The sequence below is a fragment of the Eumetopias jubatus genome, unplaced genomic scaffold (assembly GCF_037043125.1).
Source record: "Eumetopias jubatus isolate StellerSeaLion01/CBP00866 unplaced genomic scaffold, mEumJub1_p1.0 scaffold_13, whole genome shotgun sequence".
Taxonomy (NCBI): Eukaryota; Metazoa; Chordata; class Mammalia; order Carnivora; family Otariidae; genus Eumetopias; species Eumetopias jubatus.
The window spans coordinates 10,192,025-10,215,139 of NW_028274819.1; the positions used below are offsets into that span (position 1 = coordinate 10,192,025).

The following is a 23,115-nucleotide window of genomic DNA, read 5'->3' on the forward strand; positions in this document are numbered from 1 at the left end:
GCAGTCCTCAGAGCGGGAGGCAGGTGGGGACTGGGGAGCAAGCGGGTGTAGACTCATCCTATCCCGCAGGTGGCTGTTTAAATCTAAATTAGTTTGAGTCGAACAAAATGAAATATTCTGTCCTCAGTCGCACTGGCCACTTCAAATGCTTTAGTAGCCACATAGGGACGGCGCAGACATAGAACACTGCTGCCATCGTAGAAAGTTCTACTGGCCAGAGCTGTGTGGACAGTGGTCCTGACCTCCGCTGGTCAGTCTCGGGTCTGAAGGGCGCCTGTGTTCTCAGGCTGAACAAACACAGGTGGGGCGTCTGGGAGCTAGCACCCTGGGCGTGTTTGCAGAGGGTAATGACGCAGAGGGGTGACCTGGACATGCCACCTGGGGAGCCTCCCCTGCCAGATTGGAGCGAGCAGGGGTGCCCGGGGCCTCTGGGTCCGTGGGCACGCTCCAAGACCACCCCGCAGGCAGTGACTGGGTGGTGGGGCATTCTCTGGGGACCAGGAGGAGGGCGAGTACCCACCAATACAGCATCCACAGGGGCAGTCAAGCTGGATCATGCTAAGGTGAGGGAGATGGGCCCCGAGTGCTGCTCTAGGTGAAAACCAGGCCTCCCCGTGGACAAGAGCACGGCTCCTGCTGGCCTGCAGGAGAGGGTGGCTGCTTGGGTCTCAGGAGGTGCTGCCGCCACCCCGGCCAAGGTGCCCAGCCCAGCCCACCTCCCGACCCGCGCTCATTCGGATTCCCCCTACCTCCAGGTTGCCTGCAGGAGGGAAGGCAGTGAACACAGCCCCAGTGCCGGGCCAGACACCCCATGATGAGTCTGACCGCCGGACTGAGCCACGCTCCTCCGTCTCGGACCTCGTCAACTCCCTCACCAGTGAGATGCTCATGGTGAGAAGGGCAGGACGCCGGGGCCCCAGGCAGGAGCTGAACTGGGAGGCCGGGGCCGGGACACGTGTGACAGTTGGTGACAGCGTGGGGGTTGTCCCGTCGGGAAGGGGAACCAACATGGACTGAGTGAGCAAGGCTTGGGTTCTTTTCTCAGCTTTTTCCCCAGAACAGGCTCTCTGTGCCTCAGTTTCCTTATTTGTCCAGTGAGAATAAGAATGCCCATCTTCCTCCAGTCTCTTTCTGGGCTGAGTGGGGGTCCAAGAAACCCTACTCGTGGGAGGGATTTTTGTGATTGTAGGAGGAAAGGCTTGGGGCAGAATGTGTCCCCTCTCTCGGAGCGGTGTCCCAGTGAGGGGAGGTCTGAGGTGGAGCTCCCAGTGGGGCGAGTCTCATGTCCCTCTCTCAGGGACCTCCCCTTACCCCCATTGCTGGAGGCCAGCTGAGGCCCAAAGATAAAAGGAGAGTAGGAAACTGCCCCTCCCAGCCCTGATTCCTGGGAGGGAACAGCTGTGCCGAGAGTCTTCTGTGCACACCCTTCTGTGCACACACGGGGCTTCCAGCCCTATGGTTCTGGGGTGTTTCCACCAAGGGAGAGGTTGAGGCTCCTGTCTCACCCCCTGGTGGTAGCAGTGAGGCACAGCCTTGTACCTCACCTGTGCTGGGGGAAGAACCTGGGGAGGGCTGGGGCCCCAGGGCGAGGACCTTGTGATGGGGCAGCCAGCGGTTTGCAGGCAGCCGTCAGTCAGAGCTTTGCCAGCTCACAAGTCCCAAGGAGGCTTAGAGTATGAGGTTGGGAACCTGGTGCCTGCTGTGTTCCTACTGGACATGACCGTGGACAAGTCATTTCTGCTCCCTGGACCCGGGTCCCCTCCCCAGTCCCTCCTGTAGATCGAGGGAGAGTTTGTGGGCTCTCCAGCCCTTGCCAGTCCTGACATCATTCAGTTCAGAGTTCCCTTGCCCAGGCCCTGGCATGACAGCTGCCACGCTCTCTGGGGCCCCAGAGCCCCCGGGCCCCACCCTTCTGCCGGTTAGGGCTCCAGCCAGCTCCAACCATCCACCCCCACTGCCCCTTTCTAGCGCAGCGCTTCTCAAATTATAATATGCACACAAATCACTGGGAGATCTCGTTAAAACGCGGATTCCCACGGGGCGCCTGGCTGGTTTCAGTTGGAAGAGCCCAGAGCTCCTGATCTTGGGGTCATGAGTTCGAGCCCCATGTTGAGTATAGAGATGACTTAGGTACATAAAACTTTTTTTTAAAATGCAGATTCCCAGTCAGCAGGCCTGTGGTGGGCCCTAGGATCTGCATTTCTCTTGCGTGGATCCAGATTCGGGCATCAGATTTTCCCTGTTCTAGAGCTGATCTCCCCTGGGCCTCTACCCACCACCCCCACCATAGGCCCCTGCACACCTGGCCCTCTGCGGCCCTCTCGTCCATCTCCCTCACCCACATAGGTGGGCCCAGCCACACCGTCCTCTGGATGGGCCAGCCACAGCCTGCTCTCCCTCCCTGCCCAGCCTCTTAATTGGTTACAGCTTCCTGGTAGTTAGGTTCCAAGAAGGAGCAGTCCATTCCCAGCCAGCTTGCGGGCCGTTTGCTGCCCCCAGGGAGGAACTGACAGCCTCAGGGAGAGGAAGGAAGTGTAGGCCTCAGGGCCCACTCACGGGCTCAGGGCTCGGGCCCAGGGCTCAGCGGAAGCTCAGAGGTGGGCAGGCGAGGTCTAATTGCCCAGCCCTAGGCCAAAGCTGGGTCATTGTCATTAACGGTGTTGAGGAAGACAAGCAGGACCCAGGCTCTCAGAAGCTGGGGGTCAGGAGTCAGGCGCCCACAGCTGGCGAGAGGAAGGGACCGAGGGAAAGGGGTCAGAGAGGAGGCCAGGCCACACCCCCATCTGAGTCACCCCAGCCCTGGCATGCTTTTTGATGCTTGCTTCTACTGGAGCAGGGGCTCCCGCCGCGCCTCCCCTGGGGCCCTGGTAGGGGTGGCCAGTCTGGTTGCCATGGAAACAGCTCCTCAAGCTGCCCCGGCTGGTTAATTAGAGCTTGGGACTGTGGTTTGGGAAAGCTGGGAACAGGCACAGCTGGGAACAGGCCTCTCACCCCCAGACCACCGGGTTTGGGAACCAAGAGCCAAGTGACCAGAGGGACCTCAGACGGGGCTGGGGTCACCTGGGCTCCAGTCACCAGGGACTCCACCCAAACTACAGAAGGAACAGGAGGGGCAAGTGGTCTTTGCCGGCACTGCCTACTCATGCATGCCCCAGGCTCCTGGTCCCAGGGCCAGCACTGGCAGGGGCCAGGCTGCCGAGGGACCTGAGCCCATTTACACCATCCCAGGAACCTCGCAAGATGGATCTTATGGTTCCGTTCTGCAGGTGCAGAATCTAAGATGCACAGGGAGTAAGGCTGGTACCAGCAATGGGCAGGAGCGCGGGAAAACTTCCCTGGGTCGGGAAGCCACATTGTCTGTGGGCCTGGAGGGGAGCTTGCAGGGTTGCCTGGATCGGGCCAAGGGGTAGGAGCCGGAGGCACCCTCTTCCACTGTGAGGAAGAGCAGGGAAGGTAGCTCAGCCCCCACCCCCTTCCAGCTCCAGGCAGGACTAGGGTGTGGCTGATGAAGCCCCAGATGCTGGATCTGAGTGTCGGAGTGAGAGGGGGCCAGAGGGACACCCGTGATAGCTGGGCACTGACCTGGCCTCAAGTTTCAACTCACCACTGCCTCACGGGTGACTGGAGGCAAGCTAATCACCACTCTCTCCTCGAAACCCAACTGGTACATGGTAGTGCCTGCCTCATCCAGATGTCGGAGGGAGTCGATGAGCGCAAAGCGCAGGGCACAGGGTGAGGCCAGGCCTGGTGGTTACTGTTCTTAGTGTGATTTGAATCTTCTCACCTGGGGCAGGTGAGTTCTCACTGGCTTGGGGGGATGTCTCAAAATTGCCCTGGGATGCGAGCCTGCTTTGGTGGAAAGAGTGGGCTCTCAAGTCAGAGAGGATCCATAACGCTGTGCAATCTTGGCTGTGTGACTTAACCTCTCTGAGCCAGTCTCCTCAGCTAGGGAGTGGTGGTAACTGCCTCGCCCAGCTGTTGGCAGGATTCAGTAAGAAGGTGATGTAAGAGTCTTCCGCCATGGTAGGTGCACACTATATATATTCTTATTATCTGTACTACGTACGTAGTATTTCAGAGCTTGGGGCCGCTTCCCAGGAGGAAGGAGGGGGCACAGGGAAGTCTCCTGTAGGGGAAGTGGGGAGACAAACTGGGCCAGCAGTTTCGTCCTAAATGCGGTACCACAAGTCCCAACTCGGGCTCTCATCCAGTCACCTGAGGAGCTTTCAGAGAGAGGGATGCCTGGGCCACTTGGACCCAGGCAGCCAGGAAATGTCCCCAGGTTCCCATGAGCAGCCACGGCTGAGACTTGCCTGGGAGACCCTCCCCCAAATTAACTCCCCCTAGTTTTTCAAAGTCAGCATGGGAGGGGGACACCCACACCACCCTCCATGTGTATGTCCCTTGCTGGGCTGGCCCAAGGGCCAGCCCCTGGGACATGCGGGCTGAATGCAGGCGGGGCCCTTCCTCCTGGTGGTCCTCAGCCCTGGGGTGGGTGTGCTGTAGAGTGAGCTGAGGTGCTTTCTAAACAACTCTGCTGCCCAGGCCCTCTCCAGCCCCATCCAGTCAGGCCCATCTCTTGGGATGGGGCCTGGGAACCTGTATTTTTAGCATCCCCACGTGGATCTATGCCTTACACAAATTAGATGTTGCTGCTGAAAACTCGCCTCTCTCATTGTGTAAATCACATCATCCTCAACCCCAGAGAATCCCTTTCCAAAGAAATATCCTGGTAAACTCTTTTGAAATGTGAACAATCTCCCTCATCTGGGGCTTTTGTGCTGGTGCATTTCACAGTGGGCCCCGCTGGGCTGTGGAAGGCGGGACCGTGGGAGGGGAGCTCGGGGCAGGGGCAGTGGGCAGACCCAGGGCTTCCAGGGGAGACTGGGGAGTAGGGTGCACACTGCTCTGAGGTTTCGGGGGACAGGGGCTGTCCTGGCTCTGCCCCTCCCGTGTGACCTGACCGTCCTCACCCAGGTGTGAATGTGAGTGCGACGGGTCGCAGCCAGCCCCACATGGTGACCAGAGGGAAAGCAAGCTCTTCAGGCCCAGGGAGGCTTCCTAACTGTGCTGGGCTGTGGTGGGGGCCCCCCCGGGGTGGAGGGGGCAGAAGCAGAACCCTCCCCAACCCTGCCCGCCTTCCCCCCCCCCCCGCCCCCAGCTCTCCCCAGGCTCCGAAGAGGAGGAGGCCCACGAGGGCTGCAGCCGGGAGAACCTGGGCCGGATCCAGTTCAGTGTCGGCTACAACTTCCAGGAGTCCACGCTCACCGTGAAGATCATGAAGGCCCAGGAGCTGCCCGCCAAGGACTTCAGCGGCACCAGCGACCCCTTCGTCAAGATCTACCTGCTGCCAGACAAGAAGCACAAGCTGGAGACCAAGGTGAAGCGGAAGAACCTGAACCCCCACTGGAACGAGACCTTCCTCTTCGAAGGTGAGGCCGGTGCCGCCCCCGCCCCCACCCCCACCCCGAATCCCGCCTTCCCCTCCCCCATGCCCCCCACCCAGGGGCGTATGTACGCGCCGATGTGCACGCGTGTACGTGTGCACCGATGCGCGCGCTCGCCCACACGGGCACGTGTCTCAGGCCAGCCAACCTGAGGCGTTTCGTGTCTAGCTGCGGTCAGGTGACAGGGCCCGCCGGTGGCGGAGCAGAACCGGAGGCCGAGGAGCCCAGCCCAGACCCGGCGCCTGGGGTCTCAGCTCGGACACAGGACTCGTCCTGAGGGGGGCAGCCGGGCGGGGAGGGAGGCGGGCCAGGGCCCAGAGGGGGACCCCGGGAGTAGTGTAGTGGCCCAGAGTACAGGCTCTGGCCCAGGCGGCTGTTGGAAACCCAGCTCCGCCCCCTCTGGCTTTGTGACCAAGGCAAGTCCCTGAACGTCTCTGGGTCGTGGTTTCTGCATCTGTAAAACACGGATGGTAATACAAGGACGAAACAAATCAGCGAATTGTGAAAGCCCTTATAACACCCAGAAAACCCTTTACACCAGTTTGTTGAAGACACACCCTCTGTTCCCGTTCTCTGAGCCCTTCCTCCCGCACCCCTGCCCCACATCCAGACGCATGGCAACAGCAGCTCTGAACCATGCTCCTGGCTCCTAGAGGCCGCTGAGGCAGATGCCCTTCCTCTCTCCTGCAGACCCCCTATGAAGGCCGTCTTTGTCTCTTACCTCTGAGGCGCCAAGGTAACCAGGAAGCTGGGCTGTGTTCAGGGAGCCATTTTTGTCCCGGGCCCTTTTGGTGCCTGGACTCCGCTTAGAGAAGCCCTTATCCTTTCCTGACACGTTCAGCCAGTGAGAATAAATCCCTCCCACCACCAGCTGCCTCGGTGCTCCAGAATTTTCAGTGTGCACCCCAGGGGATCTTCCCCACCTGGTGTCCCAGCCGTTTGACACCCCACCCCTTCTGCAAGGTGTCTCAGCGAGCTCACCTCAGATGGATCGTTGAGGGTGAGCTAGTGGGTGCTTGTCGGGGGACGGGAGGACCCTTCTCCTTCCCAGTTCAGCGTGGTGGCCAGTTTAGACATGGGAGAGGCTCAGCGCTCTGGAGGAGTATGAGGCCAGCTGGTGGGGCGAGATTTATGGGCAGAGCTTCAATCCCCTGGTCTCTTGGGCAGACGTTTATCCAGCACCAACTATGGATTGGGCGCTGTCCTGGGGACTGGGGGGGGGCGGTGCAGAAAAGTCGGGGGCACCATTTGGCCCTCAAGGCATTCCTGATCTAGTGGAGGACATAGGTGTGTAGACAACCAAGCCATACTCTGCGTGGCAGATGCTGTGGGAACCCACTCTCTGCTCCCCTCGTTGGTGCTGGAAAACATTTCCCAGAATAGGGGCCATTCAGGATGAGTTCTGACGGATGAATAGGTGTTTGCTAAATAAAAAACTACCTCCTCTGCGGCTGAAGAGAGCTGCCTCTGATGTGGGGACCTCTTGGAGCCTCCAACATTTCCAGAACCATTCACCTGAATCAATGCCAAAGGTCAACTGGGCAGGTCCCCGGGGACTCCCGAGATGAGCAAGATGTAGCCCCCTTTGGAGGGAGGAGGAAGCCCTGACGGAATTCAAGGGCTGGGAGTTTGGGGAACACAGGACTTCCTCTTCCAGCACACCTGCTCCCGTCAGAAGCATTTCTGCTGCTAGCGTCTGGCTGAAAGTGCTAGAGTCCTCCAGAGCTCTTCCTCTCCCCACATCTTCTCCACCAGCCAGGCTAAGGCGTCGGGTGTCCTCTCTCCTTCCTGCTCACACCGTGGTTCAGGATCTCACCACCTCAGACCTCCAGGCTGACCTGCACCCCCTGTGCCTCCCAGGCCGGCCTTTCCTCAGAGGAGGCCAAGCCTCCCCAGGCCCAATGACTCCAGCTTCAGCCCTTCCTCAGGCTCCCTCCCCTGGCTCCCCCTGAAGCCTCCTCACCCGCTCCCCCCCAACACACTCTTGCCGCTCCATTAGGCCATTTGACTGCCATTTATTCATCTTTACAAGTATTGATTCACTTAAACAAATATTTACCGAGTGCCTACTACGTGCCAGAAACTGCTGGATGCTGGAATCTCATGGGTGAGGGCAGAGAGTGCCTCCTGAAAAATCCTAGCCTGGTGGGAGTCAGGCCCAAGGAAACAGCTGAGTCTCTGGTACAGCCCGTGGTGCGTGATGTGAAAAGAAAGTGCTGGAATCTAGAACAGGGGACCCAACGCCATCTGGGATGTCAGGGGGGAAAGCCGAGACCTGTCTCGGCCAGGGCAGGTGGTGGAGGCACCTCTAGGCAGGAGACACCGGGTACTAGAACTCGGAGAAGGAAGCTGGTGTGGCTGGAGCCCGTCATTGAGCGGAGAGTGCTTGCCAGAGAGGCCGGGAACGGACAGCGGGCCAGGTTGTACTGAGGGACTCGAAGCCAAGTCAGGGCGCGCAGCTTTTACTCTAAGTGCGCTGGGAGCCACTGAAAGGCTTTAAGCAGGAGAGTGTTGTGATGGGATTTCTATTTTTAAGGGATCACTCTGCTGTGTTGACGATGGACGGCAGGAGAAAGTGCGCAAGCAGGGAGGGAGGTTTGGAAACTCTGGTGACTGTCTAGGCAGAATGTACCAGCAGCTGGGATGAGGGAGGTGGCCGTGGAGAAGGACAGCTTCGGGATCTGTTGGGGAACAGTGAAGGACAGGCTGATCACTGGAGGGAGAAGTGCAGCATCCGAGGACACGCGTTCGCTCCTGTTTCTGTGTCTTTGCCGCTCCCCTCCGCCCGAGGCCTCCTGGGGCTGGCTTTCTGGAGGCAGAGGCCGGCTCGGACAGTGCCACTTGTCCAGGCTTGTCCCGGGATGATGGGCACTGGCAGGGCTGCCCGGGGAGAGAGGGGCCCCTGCCCAGCCACCAAGACAGACGCGTGACACAGGAGTGCATAAATGGTCCCAGTTCTGCTCTTTAGTAGCTGGGAGACTGCGGGCAGGTAATGTAAGCCATCCAAGGCTCTGTCTCCTCGTCTGTAAAATGTACAAGATCCCGTCCACCTTGCGGAGTTGTCAAGAGGGACAAGTGTGATGGTGACAGGATGCTTCAGGAAGGTCTGAATTCAGCTGTTGCACGCCATACCTCAGTGGGGGTGGCAGCAGGTGGGCACAGGGCACAGGGACTTTGTGCCCTGGAGCGTCACCCTGCTCAGGCCCCGTGTGGCCCCCCTGTCCCACTCTTCACCCATGCTGTCTGTCCACCAGGTTTCCCCTACGAGAAGGTGGTGCAGAGGATCCTCTACCTCCAGGTCCTGGACTATGACCGGTTCAGCCGCAATGACCCCATTGGGGAAGTGTCCATCCCTCTCAACAAGGTGGACCTGACCCAGATGCAGACCTTCTGGAAGGATCTGAAGCCATGCAGCGATGGGAGTGTAAGGCCCCACTTGTGGGCCCCTGGCTTGGGGAGCTGGCAGGTCAGGGCCGGCAGATCGGGTCCTAGTCCCCCTGCAACCTTGGTGATGTCAGGAGGGTGATGGGAAAGGCGCAAACGGGCACCCAGGGTGCAGAGTTCCCACCCTTGGTCTCAGCACCGGAGCTTGGCCCCTGGGGGGAGCTGCCTGAGCTGTGGTAAAGGACCTGGCACCTGTGTAGGGAGGAGGGGGCCCACGGGGGGCAGTGCACAGAACTGCTAGGTGAGGAGACACCAGGTGTGACAGAAGTGACAGATGGGGGTGGGTGAGCACCCGGGCCAGGACAGGGAGGGACCTGGGGCAGTGGGGCCAGCCGGAGAGTTCTCTAACTGTCCCCTGTCCCCTCGTCCCCACACCGCTCCTGTTCTCCCTCCCAGGGGAGCCAAGGCAAGTGGGGGGCGGGGACACCCTTCCCCACAGCCCAGGCTCACCCGCAACCTTTCCCTCCCAGGGGAGCCGAGGGGAGCTGCTCTTGTCTCTCTGCTACAACCCCTCTGCCAACTCCATCATCGTGAACATCATCAAAGCCCGGAACCTCAAAGCCATGGACATCGGGGGCACATCAGGTTCTGGGGATTCTCAACACAGAGGGTGAGGGTGGATGGACCGGGGAGGTTCTGAGGACATGATGGTCATGCTGGATGTGGAGAGCAGGGTCTGAGCTGTGGCACTCACCCCTGACCCTCTCACCCCCACCTCTGGTCTCAACTCCGATGCCCTAGAGCCCTAGGGGGACCCCCTTTGGAGCACCCTTAGGGTCTGTATCATCTTGGACTCTGTCCTGACCAGAATCAAGGAGAAGGGGAGCTCTGTGGTGGGAGACCTGGGCTCCAGCACCAGCTCAAACACCTGTCGTCTGTGGCCTCGGGCAAGACCTGGCCTCTGCGCGTCTCAGTTTCCTTGTTCATAATAGGGCACTAGGTTGATGGCCAAGGTCCCTTCCAGTCTGTCCATCCACTGGTCCCCCAGATCCCTCTCGTTGCTTGGGGCTTTCCTCACCATCTGGGGAAAGCATACAGCCCCTCCTGCCCCGGCTGCTACTCCTGGAGAGGGAAGGGGATCCTAGGGAGCCCCCACCCGGTCTCTCTGACCTCTCGTCTACCCGTCCCCCAGACCCCTACGTGAAGGTGTGGCTGATGTACAAAGACAAGCGGGTGGAGAAGAAGAAGACAGTGACGATGAAGAGGAACCTGAACCCCATCTTCAACGAGTCTTTTGCCTTTGATATCCCCACGGAGAAGCTGAGGGAGACGACCATCATTATCACTGTCATGGACAAGGACAAGCTTAGCCGCAACGACGTTATTGGCAAGGTAGGCGCCTGGCCGGTGGGGTGACACACCTGTCCTCGCAAGAAGCAGCAGAGGCGGTGGTTGAGCTCAGGGCTGGGCCAGTCCCTTCCCCTCTCTGGGCTTCCCTTTCATCTAAAAATGAGGGGATAGGACAAAATCTTCCCTAAGTGTCCTACTGTGGGTTGATCAGCTCAGGACAGGCCACTAGAAGAGCAGGGAAACGAGGAAGTGGAAGAAGGACGTGGCTTGGGTCCCCAAAAGGGAGTTTTCTGGACAGGATCCTCAGGCAGGGTGAGGACCTCAGAGCAATGTCACCCAGGTCCCATCTTCAGAGGTTGAGCTCTGTGGGGCAGTGTCAAGACCCGCAGTCGGACCGCGGGTCCAAAGACCTGGCTTCGGTTCCCACCTCATCTGCTGCTAAATAGCTGTATGACCTTGGACAAGCCACTTGTCTCTCTGATGTCCAGTGTCCCCATTTATAAAACAGACCCAATAGTACCAACCTTCTAGCTTTCACAGGGTGGTATGAGAATTGCCTGCGATCTGTGGATGTTCCCCTTGTAGAAAGTGACCTCTCCTCATCATAGGCTCATCAAAAAAAATCCATGTGCCTGGCCTTGAGTTTTTCTAGGATGTCATTCTGTGACATAAACCCTTCAGTTTCTGTACTTTGAAATGTCTTATCCCCATGTTCGTTTATGGTTTAGTGTTGAGAGTTTGGGCTTGGGAATCAGATTGCCTGGGCCCAGCCCCCATCTTGACAGCCATGACCTATCTGAGCCCCATTTCATTTCCACAATGAAAGTAAGACAGTCCTAACCTCACAGTGTGCTGAGATTAAATAAGACAACATGGGTGAAATGCTTGGTACAGTGCTTAGAATGTATGTGTTACCTGCCATTATAATAAAAGTTATTTTTGAAGCATTCCTATTATGGGCATGTTTGTCCATTGGGGCATGGAGCTTTGACCAGGAGCAGTGCAGGAAGCCAGGGATGAGGGCAGGTGGAGGGGAAGGGCAGATGCCAGGAGCACGTGAGGAAAAAATATGCGTCACCTGGGGCACGGCCCTGTATGGGGTAAACGAGGAGTGACCCGGACCCCCATGGGGAAGAAGGCCAAGATGGAGGCTCCTTTCAGACAGGGATGGAGAACTTAGCTACTGGGGCTAAGGGAAGCAGCTGACCTCAAAGCAAGGCCCCGGAAACATGCCCGGCCAACCTGTGGTCACAGGTGGCACCATTCCTCAGGGCAGTGACACCCATACCCTAGCGGGACCCTGTGTTCCGAGCAGGCCTGCAGCCTGCTGAGCCCCCGCCTTGATCAGCTCAGGCCAAGTAACCATATCTACTTCGAAGCTCTTTGGAAGCTTAGCCTTTTGGAGTTGGGTGTTCTTGAGATAACCAAGTATAGCTCCTTCTGAAACCCATCCTACCTTCTGTTGACTGAGCCAAGGTGGAGGAGGATTGGTTCTCACTTTGGCCTGGGTCCCTTAGGGAGCCCTAGGCTTCTAACCAGCCTCCAGTCACAAGGTTGGGGTCAGCTGGGGGACCATGCACACAGCTCCGCGAGGCTGCGAAGCCCCTAAGACAGAAGCCAGCTGGGTGGGGCCGGTAGTCCAGAGCCAGAAAGGCCTAGATGTAAATTCCTCTGTACTACTTATTAATTCCATGACTCTGGGTGAGTCACTGCTCTCTGCACCTTCGTTTCTCCATCTGTAAAATGGGGATCATATACCTGCCTCACGGGTAAGGATTCGGTGACCTGTACGTTTAAGGCCTTGACCTCAGTGCCTGGTGTGCTGTAAGTGGCAAGGAGGTGGGAGCAATGGACAGTGAGAAGAGGCAGACAGTGGCCAACAGGGCAGGGAAGGGCATGGGGCCAACCGCCTCCACCCCCACCGCAAAACAGGTCAGGAGTCTAATTGGGAAGGGCCAGGCGTGCCCAGGCACCCAGAGGGAGGCACAGCAAGGAAAATAGGTCAGGCTGGCGGGGAGGAAGGAGGGAGCCTCTGAGGGTAGGCTGTCACTGTAGGCGGAGGCCCCCTGGTCCCCGTGATCATGATCTTAGGGTGCCAGTGAGGAGCTGGAGCGTCACCCCCTGGTGGGGGCAGGGGACAATGCCTCCGAGAGTGTCACTGAGACTGTGCTCTTCCCTTTCTCCCCAGATCTACCTGTCCTGGAAGAGCGGGCCTGGGGAGGTGAAGCACTGGAAGGACATGATTGCCCGTCCCCGGCAGCCGGTGGCCCAGTGGCACCAGCTGAAGGCCTAAGTGTGGCCACGGGAGGCCCAGGGGGCTGAGGGCCCGGGTCCCCATCATGCCCTCACCACTTTATGCACAATGCCCGGCCTGGCCCCCCGCCATAGGTGAGGGGAGGACCCTGAGGGCTTGGCCAGGGAGGGGTCCCAGGAGTCAGTTGGGCGCCGTTTCTAGGAAGTACCAGCCTCATCCTCCACTGGTCCAGCTCTGGGGGAGGGGCTCTGGGAGCCATTTTCCTGCTTTGCCCCTTTCCTTCCTGACTTGCTGATACTAAAGAAGTGGGGGAGAGCGTGAAGTCCAGACAGGCAGACGGGCAGATCCCTCCAGAGACCCGCCAGGTGGGCACAGTCCCCCGTTTTCTTTCAGGCAGTGCCTGGAGTGGAGAGAAGCTGCCCTCTCCCCAGCTCCCAATGTGGGCCCAGGAGAGGGGAGGCCGAGGCGTTTGGCCCCGGCCTGGCCAGGAGAGGCCCGTCCCAGGGCAGTTTCAGGTGCCGGCTGGGCCCTGAATGCCAAGGATAGTATATAGCCTGCTCCAGGGTCCTGGAGCCACAGCCCATGTACTTGGTGTCGCATCCACCGTGTGTGCGCGTGTGTGTGTATGGGGGTGGGGGCACGCTTCCCCTGTCCGCCTGGGGCCAGCCGTGCAAAGAAGGCAGGCTTTCATAAAGTGAGGCAGGGTAGGAGGCCAAGAGAGGTCAATGCACAGAGCAGGGGATGGGCAAGGAGAGGCCGGTGAGGGGTGAGAAGTGAAATGTGGGGCGGGGGAAGAGGCCCGAGAACTTGGCTGCTCCCGCCGCCCCCACCCGCTGCCCCTCTCTGCGCCTTGCCGAGCAATTTCACCTCTTGAACATCATTTCACAGCTTTTAGGCACCTACTGCGTGTATCACATTCCACCAGGACCCCCTCCTCTCCTTCTCAGGGGTCCCAAGCCCCCACTAGCTCTCTTCCCTAACACCCTCGCCCAGACACCCTCAGCCTTCCCAGATCTCAGATCCCAGCCAAGTTGGCAAAATTCTCCATGCTTCCCAGATTCCTTCCCTGTCTGTGCAGCCCTCTGCCACCCCTCCATCCCCCGAGCTCTCGCAGACCTTCCCTTCCCTTCCCTTCCCTCCCTCCCTCCCTTCCATTCGGGGGCCCGAGTCTCTGGCCCAGCCTTCTTTCCCCACTGCTCCCAGTCCCTCAGAGCAGCTCCTTCTGCCCCTCTCAGTTCAGGCAGACGAAGCAGGCAGAAGTCCAGATTCTACAAGTTTTGAGGTTGCCCCACACAGAGAAGTCAGGGCTTCTCTGCCTCGGCTGCTGCAGAGACTAAAACTGGCCTCCCCTTGGAGACAGCAGATTCCGGGATGATCCCTGCTTAAGCCTGCTCAGCCCCACGAGGGTCCTGGTATTGATACAAGACGGCGGGCAACAGTCTCAAGTCCAGGGGTCCGCCCGCCTGGGCCTGCCACTTCCGGCACAGGCCGCCAGGTGGCGCCCAGATACCACGTCGGTGGCCGCGGCCTGGGACCACAGTTCTGCCCGGAGATGGGCTTGACCCCAAGGGGGGACTCTGGATAGGGTCCCCACTTACAGAGCACGGCAAAAGCATGGGAACTTGGGAGCCATTTTCTTTCAGTAGGCTGCCCCTTGAGCTGCCCGTATCAAAATGTATTACACTGAAATTCACACCCCTGCCCCCATTCCCTCCCCCTAAGGATCTGGAGGAATATCATACAGCGTAGGTGAATCATTTCGTAGATTGAAGAGTGCTCTTGTAAAGCAAATAGTCACCCACATTCCTTGTAAATCCCAATTTTTCTGTATTGTAGCTTTGCTTAAAATGGGGGCCTGCCCCAACCGCGGGGTCTTTACTGGGCGGGCTGGGGACCAGACCCCCCAGCGGGACGGGAAGGCAGCAACTCCGAAGGCTGTGTGGAAGGGATCAGAGGGTTTTGTGGGAAGCCTTGCAAGGCGAGGGATCTGTCCTCCTCCATCCCTCCCTCAGATCCTGTGCCCCTCCACCACGCGGTGCCAGCCCCGCCCCCATGGCTCCCTGCCTGTTGCGCAGCCCCGGGGGGAGGGATTGAACCAACCTGCAACGAGTGGGCGGGGCAACTGCATCTCTTTTTTCCGAGCCCCGCCGACGGGGCTCTTAGCCAATCACATGCAGAGAGCATCTTCGGGCGGAGTCTGTTCCCAACCTGACCCACCCAGGCAAACTCGTGAACCAGTGAAACCTGCCTGGGTTTTCCAAGCCCCAGAGACGCCGCCGCCGGGAGGCCGCGGAGGGGCGACAAGTGGTGGGCCAAGGGCCCGGTGGGCTGGTACAGGAGGAGACGGGTGGTATGCGGTGAGGGCGGGGGTGGGCTAGGGCTAGAGGAGAACAGGGAATGGGGGAACTTGAGGATGGGGGGGAAGGGCACAGAAGCCCTGCCACCATCCCAGGACCTTGGGCAGATCACCCACACTCCCGGGGCCTCAGTTTCCCCATCTGTAAAATGATGGTAATAATACTTCACCTACCTCATAGGGGAGGTTGTGAGGCCGCCGTCACCAGACCTGGGGGTTGAGGCAGGAGGACTGTGAAGGTGCTTACCCGGGAGCAAAGTATTATTACTGTAGCCTGAAAGCAAGGCCCACCTGCCCCTCTCCCTGCAGCGTCTCCAAGGATAGCCGAGGCTGGCCTGGGCCCATCTGTCTCTTCTCCACTGTGTCCCAGGTCCCTTCATGAGCGTCATCTGCCGTCTTTGTGGGTGCCCTAGACTTAGTTGTTATCTTGTTCAGGTATCCTTTCTTGTGACCATCTCCCTACGTAACTGCTGACAAATTCCACCTGCCACAGCACCCCGCACCTGCCCACTGGCGCCAGACGCCAGGGAAGGGACAAGGAAAACAGCCACAAAAAAGCCAAGGAGGCCCCCAGAGCCCCCAGCCCAGCTGGGGTCCCAGGGGTGGGGTTGGTGGCCGCTGTTTGTATTGTGTTGGAGTCCTTGAGTGCAAGTGTTTTATTCTAAAAAAAGAAAAAAAGAGAGACAGAAACCCACTATCGCAAGAAAAAAAAATTGCAGCAAAGAGAAATGAAGAGATAACTGAAGAAAAAAAAGAAAAAAAGGAAAAAGAACCATACAAAATTTTTCCACCACACGCACCCTCTAAGCCAGCAAGATTTCCTCTTTGCAAAATCATATTTTTGTGGGAATGGGCCCTGCTTTTTGTGGCAGGGCTCGTTCTGATCAATAAAGGATCATGACAAAGTAGGGCCTCGACTGTTTCCTCCGTGGGTCCCAGCCCTACCTCACCTCCCGGGGGAAGAGGCAGTGGGGTGAGGGGAATGGGGAGCCTGGGACTGAGTCTCCCTTTGTCACCTTTGGGATTTGGCTTCACTGGTGAGGAGGCCTTCCCTGAGCTTCCAGCCCCTCCTCAGATCTAGAGTATGAACCCACCAGCTGCCTAGGAAACAGGAGAGCAGCCATATTTCCTGATCGGGCCTGAAGCGAGGCTTGTCGGGAGCCGAGTCTCCTTGAGACCCTCCAGCTCACCCAGTCCAGCATTACCTCCTTCAGTTCCCAGGGGACCGTCACCACCCTCCAAGGCAGGTCAGACAATCCAAAGCAAGACCCTCCACCTTGCCTACCACCCCCTGAATGTTGACTGGCCCGTCGTGGTTTTGGACCAGCGTCTCCTTCCCGGTCCTTGCGGGGACCAGGAAAGAGTTCCAGATCTGTTGGCTGGATCTTTGGCTTCTCTCCACCCTTTCCCGGTTTAATCCTTTAGGATCAGAAGAGTCTTTCCAACTCAGAAGAGGCCATGGCCAGTCCCAGTCTGAGGAAGCTGGGGCCCAGTGTCTTCCTCTCCAGCCGCTGTGGTCCCCGGGCAAGTTACTTCCTTCCCCGGGACCAGTGTCCTTAGTTCACAAAAGAGCAATAACCATCCCAGCCCATTCCCTTCCCTCCCCACACAGCCTAGGGGAAGCCGAGGCCTGGCAGCTCTCAGGCTACTTTAGAAGGAAGGTGCTACATCTTTTGCAGACACAAAAGGAACAAGTGCGCCTCTGTTACCATGCGTCCACCTACTGGCCTTGCCCCGCTCCAGAGTGAAGAGGGCCACCGCACCCCTGCTCCCCAGCACCTGGGGTGGGCAACTGCTTCCCTGCGCTGCACCAAGAACCCCCACCTAAAGCTGCCTGCCCTGTCCCCTTCCCCACCACGAATTTCTTCCAACTCAGCTTCAATGTCCCGTTAAAAGGTGGTTTTCTTCTTTTGGCTTCTGATCTCTGTCCCAGAGATTAGAGGGAGCCCTAAGGTCAGGTAAGTAGCCTGAAGAGCATGCCTTGCCAGAACTTCTGTTCAGGATCTCTCTGGAAAGCTGGGCCCGAAAGCAGGACCCCTCACAACCTGGCAGACGCAGCAGCTCCTCGCGCGGGGCTCCGGGGCTCCTCCTGGACTTTTTGCCTGGTTTGCCCGCCTTCACCTTGTTGGCTCTCCCAGTATCCATGCCTTCACCAAGAGATTTGCCCATCTCTCCCTGTGCCTGGGACCCCTGTCCTCTGGTGTGCTCTTCCTCACGCAAGTCCCTCCTGGACGCTACTGCTTTCCCGAAGGCCGTCCTGGGCCACGTCCTGCTCTCCACTCCTTCCCCAACAAAGACAACGGAAGGACGATGCTTGAACACACTGTGCGCCCCAGCCCATGGCTCCCCTGGCCATCCGTGTCCCTTGAAGATGCCCCACTCCCTGCGTCTGTGTCCTGCGTGTGTGTGTATGTGTGCGTGTGTTGTGTCTTGTTTAGATTGTAAGCCCCCCTGGGCAGGGACCCCTGTCTGAATACATGTTCCATGTGGCACGCCCGGGTGTGCTAATAAATGTCCATCCTCAGAACAAGAGTGCCTGGGTGTCTGTCTTAAGGAAGCTTTGGGACAGGTGGCTGAGCAAGGCAGTGTGGTGGCATTGGAGGCAGGAGGGGGGTCTGCGCAGGGCCCCCAGTTCCCAAGCACCGTGTTCTGCTCTCCCAAGCCCCAGAGAATGGGTGGGAAGCAGGGGATGACTGTAACAAAGCTCAGAAAGGACACACACACACACACACACACACACACACACACACACACACACACACGTCTCTGCCGCTCTGCTGGCCAGGTCTGGCTACGGGGAGGCTCCAGGAGAGGGCAAGTTCCCACCCATTCCACACGGAGACCTGACCATCAGCTTAGGACAGAGGGGGTCTCCTATGGTGTGGATTTAGCCCTGGGTTAGGCGGCCTGAACCCCTTGGATGAGCAAGTCCCTTCCCTCCCTGGACCTGTTCCTAGCCCTGCCACTGCCTCTGCTTGTTTGTCATCACGGTCACCACTGCCTGCCCTCCAGCTCTGGTCCCTGACCCCTGGGCACACATACAGTTCTTGCAGAGCTACCCCACCATGCTCCCCCAAGGCCCGCCCACCGCTGACTGCCCCGCACCAGCCGGGCCGCTGCACACATGGCCACCGTTACAGATGCCCCTCCAAAAGTCTTTTCCCCTTCCCCCTGCTCCCCCAAGGCCAAATGAGAAGTCTCAGGCAGTTGAGTGGGGGGTGAACTAGGATTCCCAATGCTGTGCTCTCTTCAGCACTGAGGGGATCTGTGATGCCCAGCTGTCCTTGGCAACGGCCCCCCTCCCACCCTGATCTCTCCATTTCCAGATGGAGACGCAGACACTCGATAGTGCTCTCAAGCCAGGAGTTAGCGCCCACTTTAACCAAGCTGTCTCATTTCCCAAGAGGAACTGGCTTCTGGTAGTGGAGCAAGCAAGTAGCAAAGCCAGGAACTGGGCCCCGACAGGTGCTTCCTCTCCCTGGAGAGAAGCTCAGCCTTGGCAGCCCCTGCTTGGCTAGTGAGTGGCCAAGGACGAGGGAGCCACGTTTGACAGTGCAGAAAGGCAGGGGGCCCTCTGGGCCTGGACATGGCCCCGGGGGTATGCATGGGAACTTTGCCTCACCTAGAGTTCTCAGGCAGGTGCAGCAGGGGAAGAGGTACAAGGAAACACACCAGCGAGAGGAAGGAAATCTGGGCTATGGGGGCCAGCATTATTCCAGGGTGACGTGGCTCCTCCCGCACCCTGACTTCCCCTGTGTCTAAGATTTGCATGAAGGGAGATAGAGAAACATCAAGCTGCATGACGTTCTGAGCTGTAGCATCACACGTAAATGAACCCAACATCGTGTGTGCAGATGGGGAAACCGAGGCCCAAGGGACCACGACGTGCTCCAAGTGACTTGGCCAATAGCAGAACTGGGACTGGAACCCATGCCTTCTGAGCCCGGCCCTGGGGCTATTTCCTCTATGCCATGGTCTGAGTCACGGAGCAAGAGGACAGTCTCTGGCCAGCTGCGTGCAGTTCCTACCTCGAGTGTTCTTGAGATCTCAGATTCCTTCCGCCAAGTTCCCAGACCCCGGGAAGGTCCACTGACCCTGACGGAGCTCCAGCCAGGGGAGCAGGGGCACCTGAAGAGTCCCAGGAGGGAAAAGGTCTGCAGCTGAGCCCCAGACCCCCTCATCCTCCTGGAGCAGGCAGCAGCCTCCAGTCTGCCCCACCCACCCGCTCCTTCTGTCCATTCGAGGCCTTCTCTCTCACTTGCAAGCCGCCTGCTCCCAGAGCCAGCCCAAGCCCCCTCTAACCCAGGCCCAGTCCGGTGACCAACAGAGCTGCTGGGCCAGACCTGACCTTTGGGCCTTGTATGACATCAGCCCTGTTGCCATGGTCATGGTGGCCCGGCAGCATCTTCTCATGAGGAGATGGGCCTCTAGGCTTGAGGCTTTATGATGTTTTCTTTAAAACTTTCTTTTTTTTTTTCCCCCAGAACAATGAGGGGAGAAAGTAATACCATAACTGAGTAAAAAAGAGATAAAGAGGGAGAGACTAAGAAAAAGGAAAACGGAGTGAGGGATATGGAAGGAGGGAAGAATAGACACATGGAGAGGAGGCGAGAGAGGGGGCTGAGTACCAGTGAAAGAAGAGAGAAAGGTCAGCCCAGCTTGAGGGAGATTCAGATTATATTAAGAGCTGGGAACCTTCGAAGCAAGCTGGAAAGAACAGGGAAGGGAGTTGGGGGGGGTGCTTGGCGGGCAGAGTGAGGGAGAGCGAGACAGGAGGCCAGCCTCGAGCAGCCAAAGCCAAATGTAACTGAGGACAGGCGCTTGGTCCCCAGGCAGGACACAACTGTTGGCCATGGCCTGCCTGACGCAGAGCTGGTGCACACGGGCAAGACCGCAGTGCCACAGGGAGCCCAGGTTCCCCACAGCCATGGGACCCGGTGCTCCCAGGGCTTATAAATAAACAGGCATGTGGGAAACGCACATTCTTTCTCCAAGAAATATAATTTATGTTTACGGCCAGTTTTTTTTTTTTTTCTTCCTAAAGAAAACACTACCACGTGGGGCCCCTGCCCCTGACAGTGTCCCTGAGTGTCCCCAGCCCTGGCCCCCTCCTTCCGTTATTGCTTGGATGGGAAAGATCTGGCCCTGGGAATTGCAGAACGACACCCCACTCCTCACCCCCTGAGGCTGTCCCTGGTGACGGAGTGGAGGCACACAGTGCTTGTCCCATGCCCCACGCCGTGCCAGCCACCCCGACTGTGCCCATTTAAGGGAATGGAGAGTGCAGGCAGTGGGAGAGGCTCTGGAACAGCCTCCCAGGGCAGAGAGCCTCTCTCCTCCGCGCAGGAGGCCCTAGAGGCACAGTGGCTTCTTTTCAAACTTGACAGCTGGAAGGCTCAGGCTGTGGGGAAGGGGGAGAGAGCGCTCTGCTCCCAGCGAGATTCCAGGCACAAGAGAACAGAACAGAATCAAAGGCAGGGGTGGAGACCCTGCCTTCTAAGCGCCCCCTCCCCCATGCAAGTTTTAGGGGGCCTGGGAAGGGAGGTATGTGCGATGAGCCCCAGTGGAGGGGCAAGGGCAGCTTCGGTGTTAGGGCCCCAATCCCACTTTCCCACTTCTGTCCTGGGCACTGGCGCTTGGCCCAGGCCCTCCTCCAAGGACAGTTTGGGCTCACATGGGCATGCGGTCCACCTCAGAGGTAGCTGCTCCTGCACCAGGAAGGGTGGGTCTGGGAGATCCAAACTCCAGGAGGAGGAGGGCTGGTGTGGCACCCTGGGCATCCAGACTCAGCCAGCGGGGGTGATTCTGGGAAGAGCACGGACACGGCGCCAGGAGGAAGCCAGCATCCCCACTGTGCTGTCAGTGACGCTATCAGAGGGGCCAGAGCCAGAGGGGACTAGACGAGCCGGGAGTTATCCGTCTGAGGGCTGCCCAGAGACCAGCCAGGTGGTAGGCTGCTTACCAACCGTATGTGAAGATGACGCCCAGGCCTGCCTGTCCCTACAGCTCGCCCCAAGTGGCCCCTCCACTGCCCCAAGGTAGGGGTCCACCGTTCCCACAGACCTTCCCAGAGCCCCTCCTCCCAGAATGGCCCAAGTCCATCACCCAGAGCATAGGCTCAGGTGCCCAGTCCTGGAGCGGCTTCCAGGGCAGGGAGGCTGCCCCCGGGGGGCCCCAGAGCCCGGGGGCCACCGCCCCCTATGAGTAGGTCTTCTTCCTCCTCATCCTCAAAGGCCCGAGCTGGGCGCCGGGGCGGCGGCCGGGGCGTGGGCCCGTCGCGCTCGGCCATGCGCTCGACGGCGCCCTCGCCCACGAGGAAGACGGTGTCGGCGACGCGCGGGGGCCCAGTGACCGGGTTGTGGTCGTAGGAGAAGACGCGCAGGGCGCGCAGCGGGTGCAGGTCGGGGAAGCCGCCCAGGCGGTTGCGGTCCAGGTCGAGGATGTGCAGGCGGCCCATGCGCAGCAGCGCGGGCGGGAACTCCTCGAAGCGGTTGCCGTAGAGCCACAGGCCGCGCAGGCCCGTCATGCGCGGCAGCTCGGCGGGCAGCGCGCGCAGCCGGTTGTCGCCCATCTGCAGCGACTGCAGCGCCACTAGGCGCAGCAGCGGCCGCGGGAAGCGCCGCAGGAAGTTGCCCTCGATCCAGAGGCAGCGCAGGCTCTGCAGCTGCGCGAAGTCCGCGGGCAGCGCCAGCAGCCGGTTGCCGCCCAGGTAGAGGCGCGTGAGGCGCGGCAGGCGACACAGGCCGTCGGGCAGGCGCTCGAGTTTGTTGAAGTCGAGCGCCAGGATGCGCAGCTCGCGCAGTTCCTCGATCTCCTCGGGCAGCTCGCGCAGCCCGGTGCCGCTCACGTAGAGCTTCTGCAGGCGGCTCAGCGCGCACACGGCGCTGGGCAGCCGCCGCAGCCGCCTCCCGCTCAGCTCCAGCTGCTGCTCGCCGCTGCGCAGCTGCTCCTCCGCGTCCGACGGCAGCTCGTCCGGCGTGGACTCGGCGATGCCCATGGTCACGGGCCCCGGCCCGGGCCGCTGCCGCCGCCGCCGCCGCCTCCCGGCATCGCCCCGCCCTGGCCGCCCCCGGGTCTCCCCGACGGGGCCGAGGCCGCGCCGGCTCCGGGGCCCCCCGCCCCGGCCTGTCCCTGCGCCGGGAGGGGGGCCGGGCCGGCCCGGGGAGGAGGCGCCCTCTCGGGGCCCCGCCGCCGCGCTGCGCCGCCCGCCCTCCGGCCTCCCCCGCTCCCTCCACCGGAGGCCGACTGGCTCGGCTTCTCGCTGACTTGCGGCTCCGCGACCCGTCGCCCTGGCAACCCCCGACGCGTGTGCGGCTGCCAATGAGGCGGAGGGGGGGCGGGGCGGGGCGGGGCCGAGGTGCCGCCGGAGCGGGGTCCCAGCGCCCGGGCCCGCCCCCCGCCGGCCCAGGCGACCCGCCCCGGGAGCCGGCGCACGCCGAGGCAACCCAAGGTCCGCGCCCGGAAGGCCGGGCACTGCGCCAAGACCGACACGACGTCCGACGCTGTCTACACCTCTAGCACGACGAGCTGTTTGGCGAGAGGTTGTGTAGACTCGGAGCAGCAAGTTAGAAGGAACCGAGGACCTAGGAAACCCGGCGCGCGACCCGGGACTCTGGCCGAGTGGCTCTCGGGGAGGGACTGAGGGACGCGGTCAATGCCGGCTCTTCGTCGCCAACGGCTTGCACCCCTTCTCACTTTAGGATAGTAACTCGGAGCGGTGTTCCTTTCCGGCCCTTTTCAGGGTGGGTCACATCGGAGACTTTGTGCCCCGCCCCAATCCCCCGGCCCCGCTGCCAACAGGTTCCTCGTTAGTGCGCTCACGCTCCAGTCTCCTGCCTTGTCCCTCCAGCTGCGTTCGAGGTCTGCGTGTGGCTGCGGTGGGCAGAGGACTGGGACACGTGAGCCCCTTTGAGCACCACCAAGGATGACCACTGTCATTCTGTAACTCTCTTGCGCATGCTCCCACCAACAGCTGTGTGCCCCTGCCTCCTTCCCTCCCATTCAGAGCCCTCCTGCCAGAGCACGTGGCAGAAACACCCGCTCCCGTTTCCTCCGAGCCCGCCACGTGCCCAGCGCTATACTAAGAGCATTGCACTGAATCCTTGCAACACGTCTGAGGTTGGTACCCTCATTACCCCAAAGTTAAAGGCGGAGAAACTGAGGCTCTGAGGGGTTTCACTTGAGCTGGGTGACTTGCCCAAGGTCACCGCGCTGGTGAGCGGCTGGGATTTGTGCTCTTAATCATGTACCGCACTAACCTATAGAAACAACGAATTTTCTCACCCCGGAGGCTCTAACTCTCCTGCCAAAGCTACAAGGAAAGC

At 59.8% G+C, this 23,115-nt stretch overlaps 2 protein-coding genes across 2 annotated transcripts in view; one reads left to right on the forward strand and one right to left on the reverse strand.

The window, feature by feature from the left end:
* The window catches only part of SYT7 (synaptotagmin 7), a 60,639-nt gene extending 48,149 nt beyond the window's left edge, over positions 1 to 12,490 (forward strand). The window contains 6 exon segments of the mRNA XM_088017468.1: positions 756 to 891; positions 5,162 to 5,432; positions 8,702 to 8,871; positions 9,362 to 9,476; positions 10,024 to 10,223; positions 12,370 to 12,490. Of these exon segments, the coding sequence (XP_087873594.1) occupies positions 756 to 891; positions 5,162 to 5,432; positions 8,702 to 8,871; positions 9,362 to 9,476; positions 10,024 to 10,223; positions 12,370 to 12,474 (997 nt within the window). The 3' untranslated portion in view covers positions 12,475 to 12,490.
* Positions 12,491 to 20,909: 8,419 nt separating this feature from the next.
* Positions 20,910 to 21,788, reverse strand: LRRC10B (leucine rich repeat containing 10B). Its single transcript, XM_028117887.1, has one exon. It carries the CDS (start codon positions 21,786 to 21,788, stop codon positions 20,910 to 20,912), a length of 879 nt encoding a protein of 292 aa, XP_027973688.1.
* Positions 21,789 to 23,115: the final 1,327 nt, after the last annotated feature.

What these genes read in the sequence shown, in the direction of transcription:
- LRRC10B (XM_028117887.1), bottom strand. Translation starts at nt 21,788, where the DNA reads ATGGGCATCGCCGAGTCCACGCCGGACGAGCTGCCGTCGGACGCGGAG.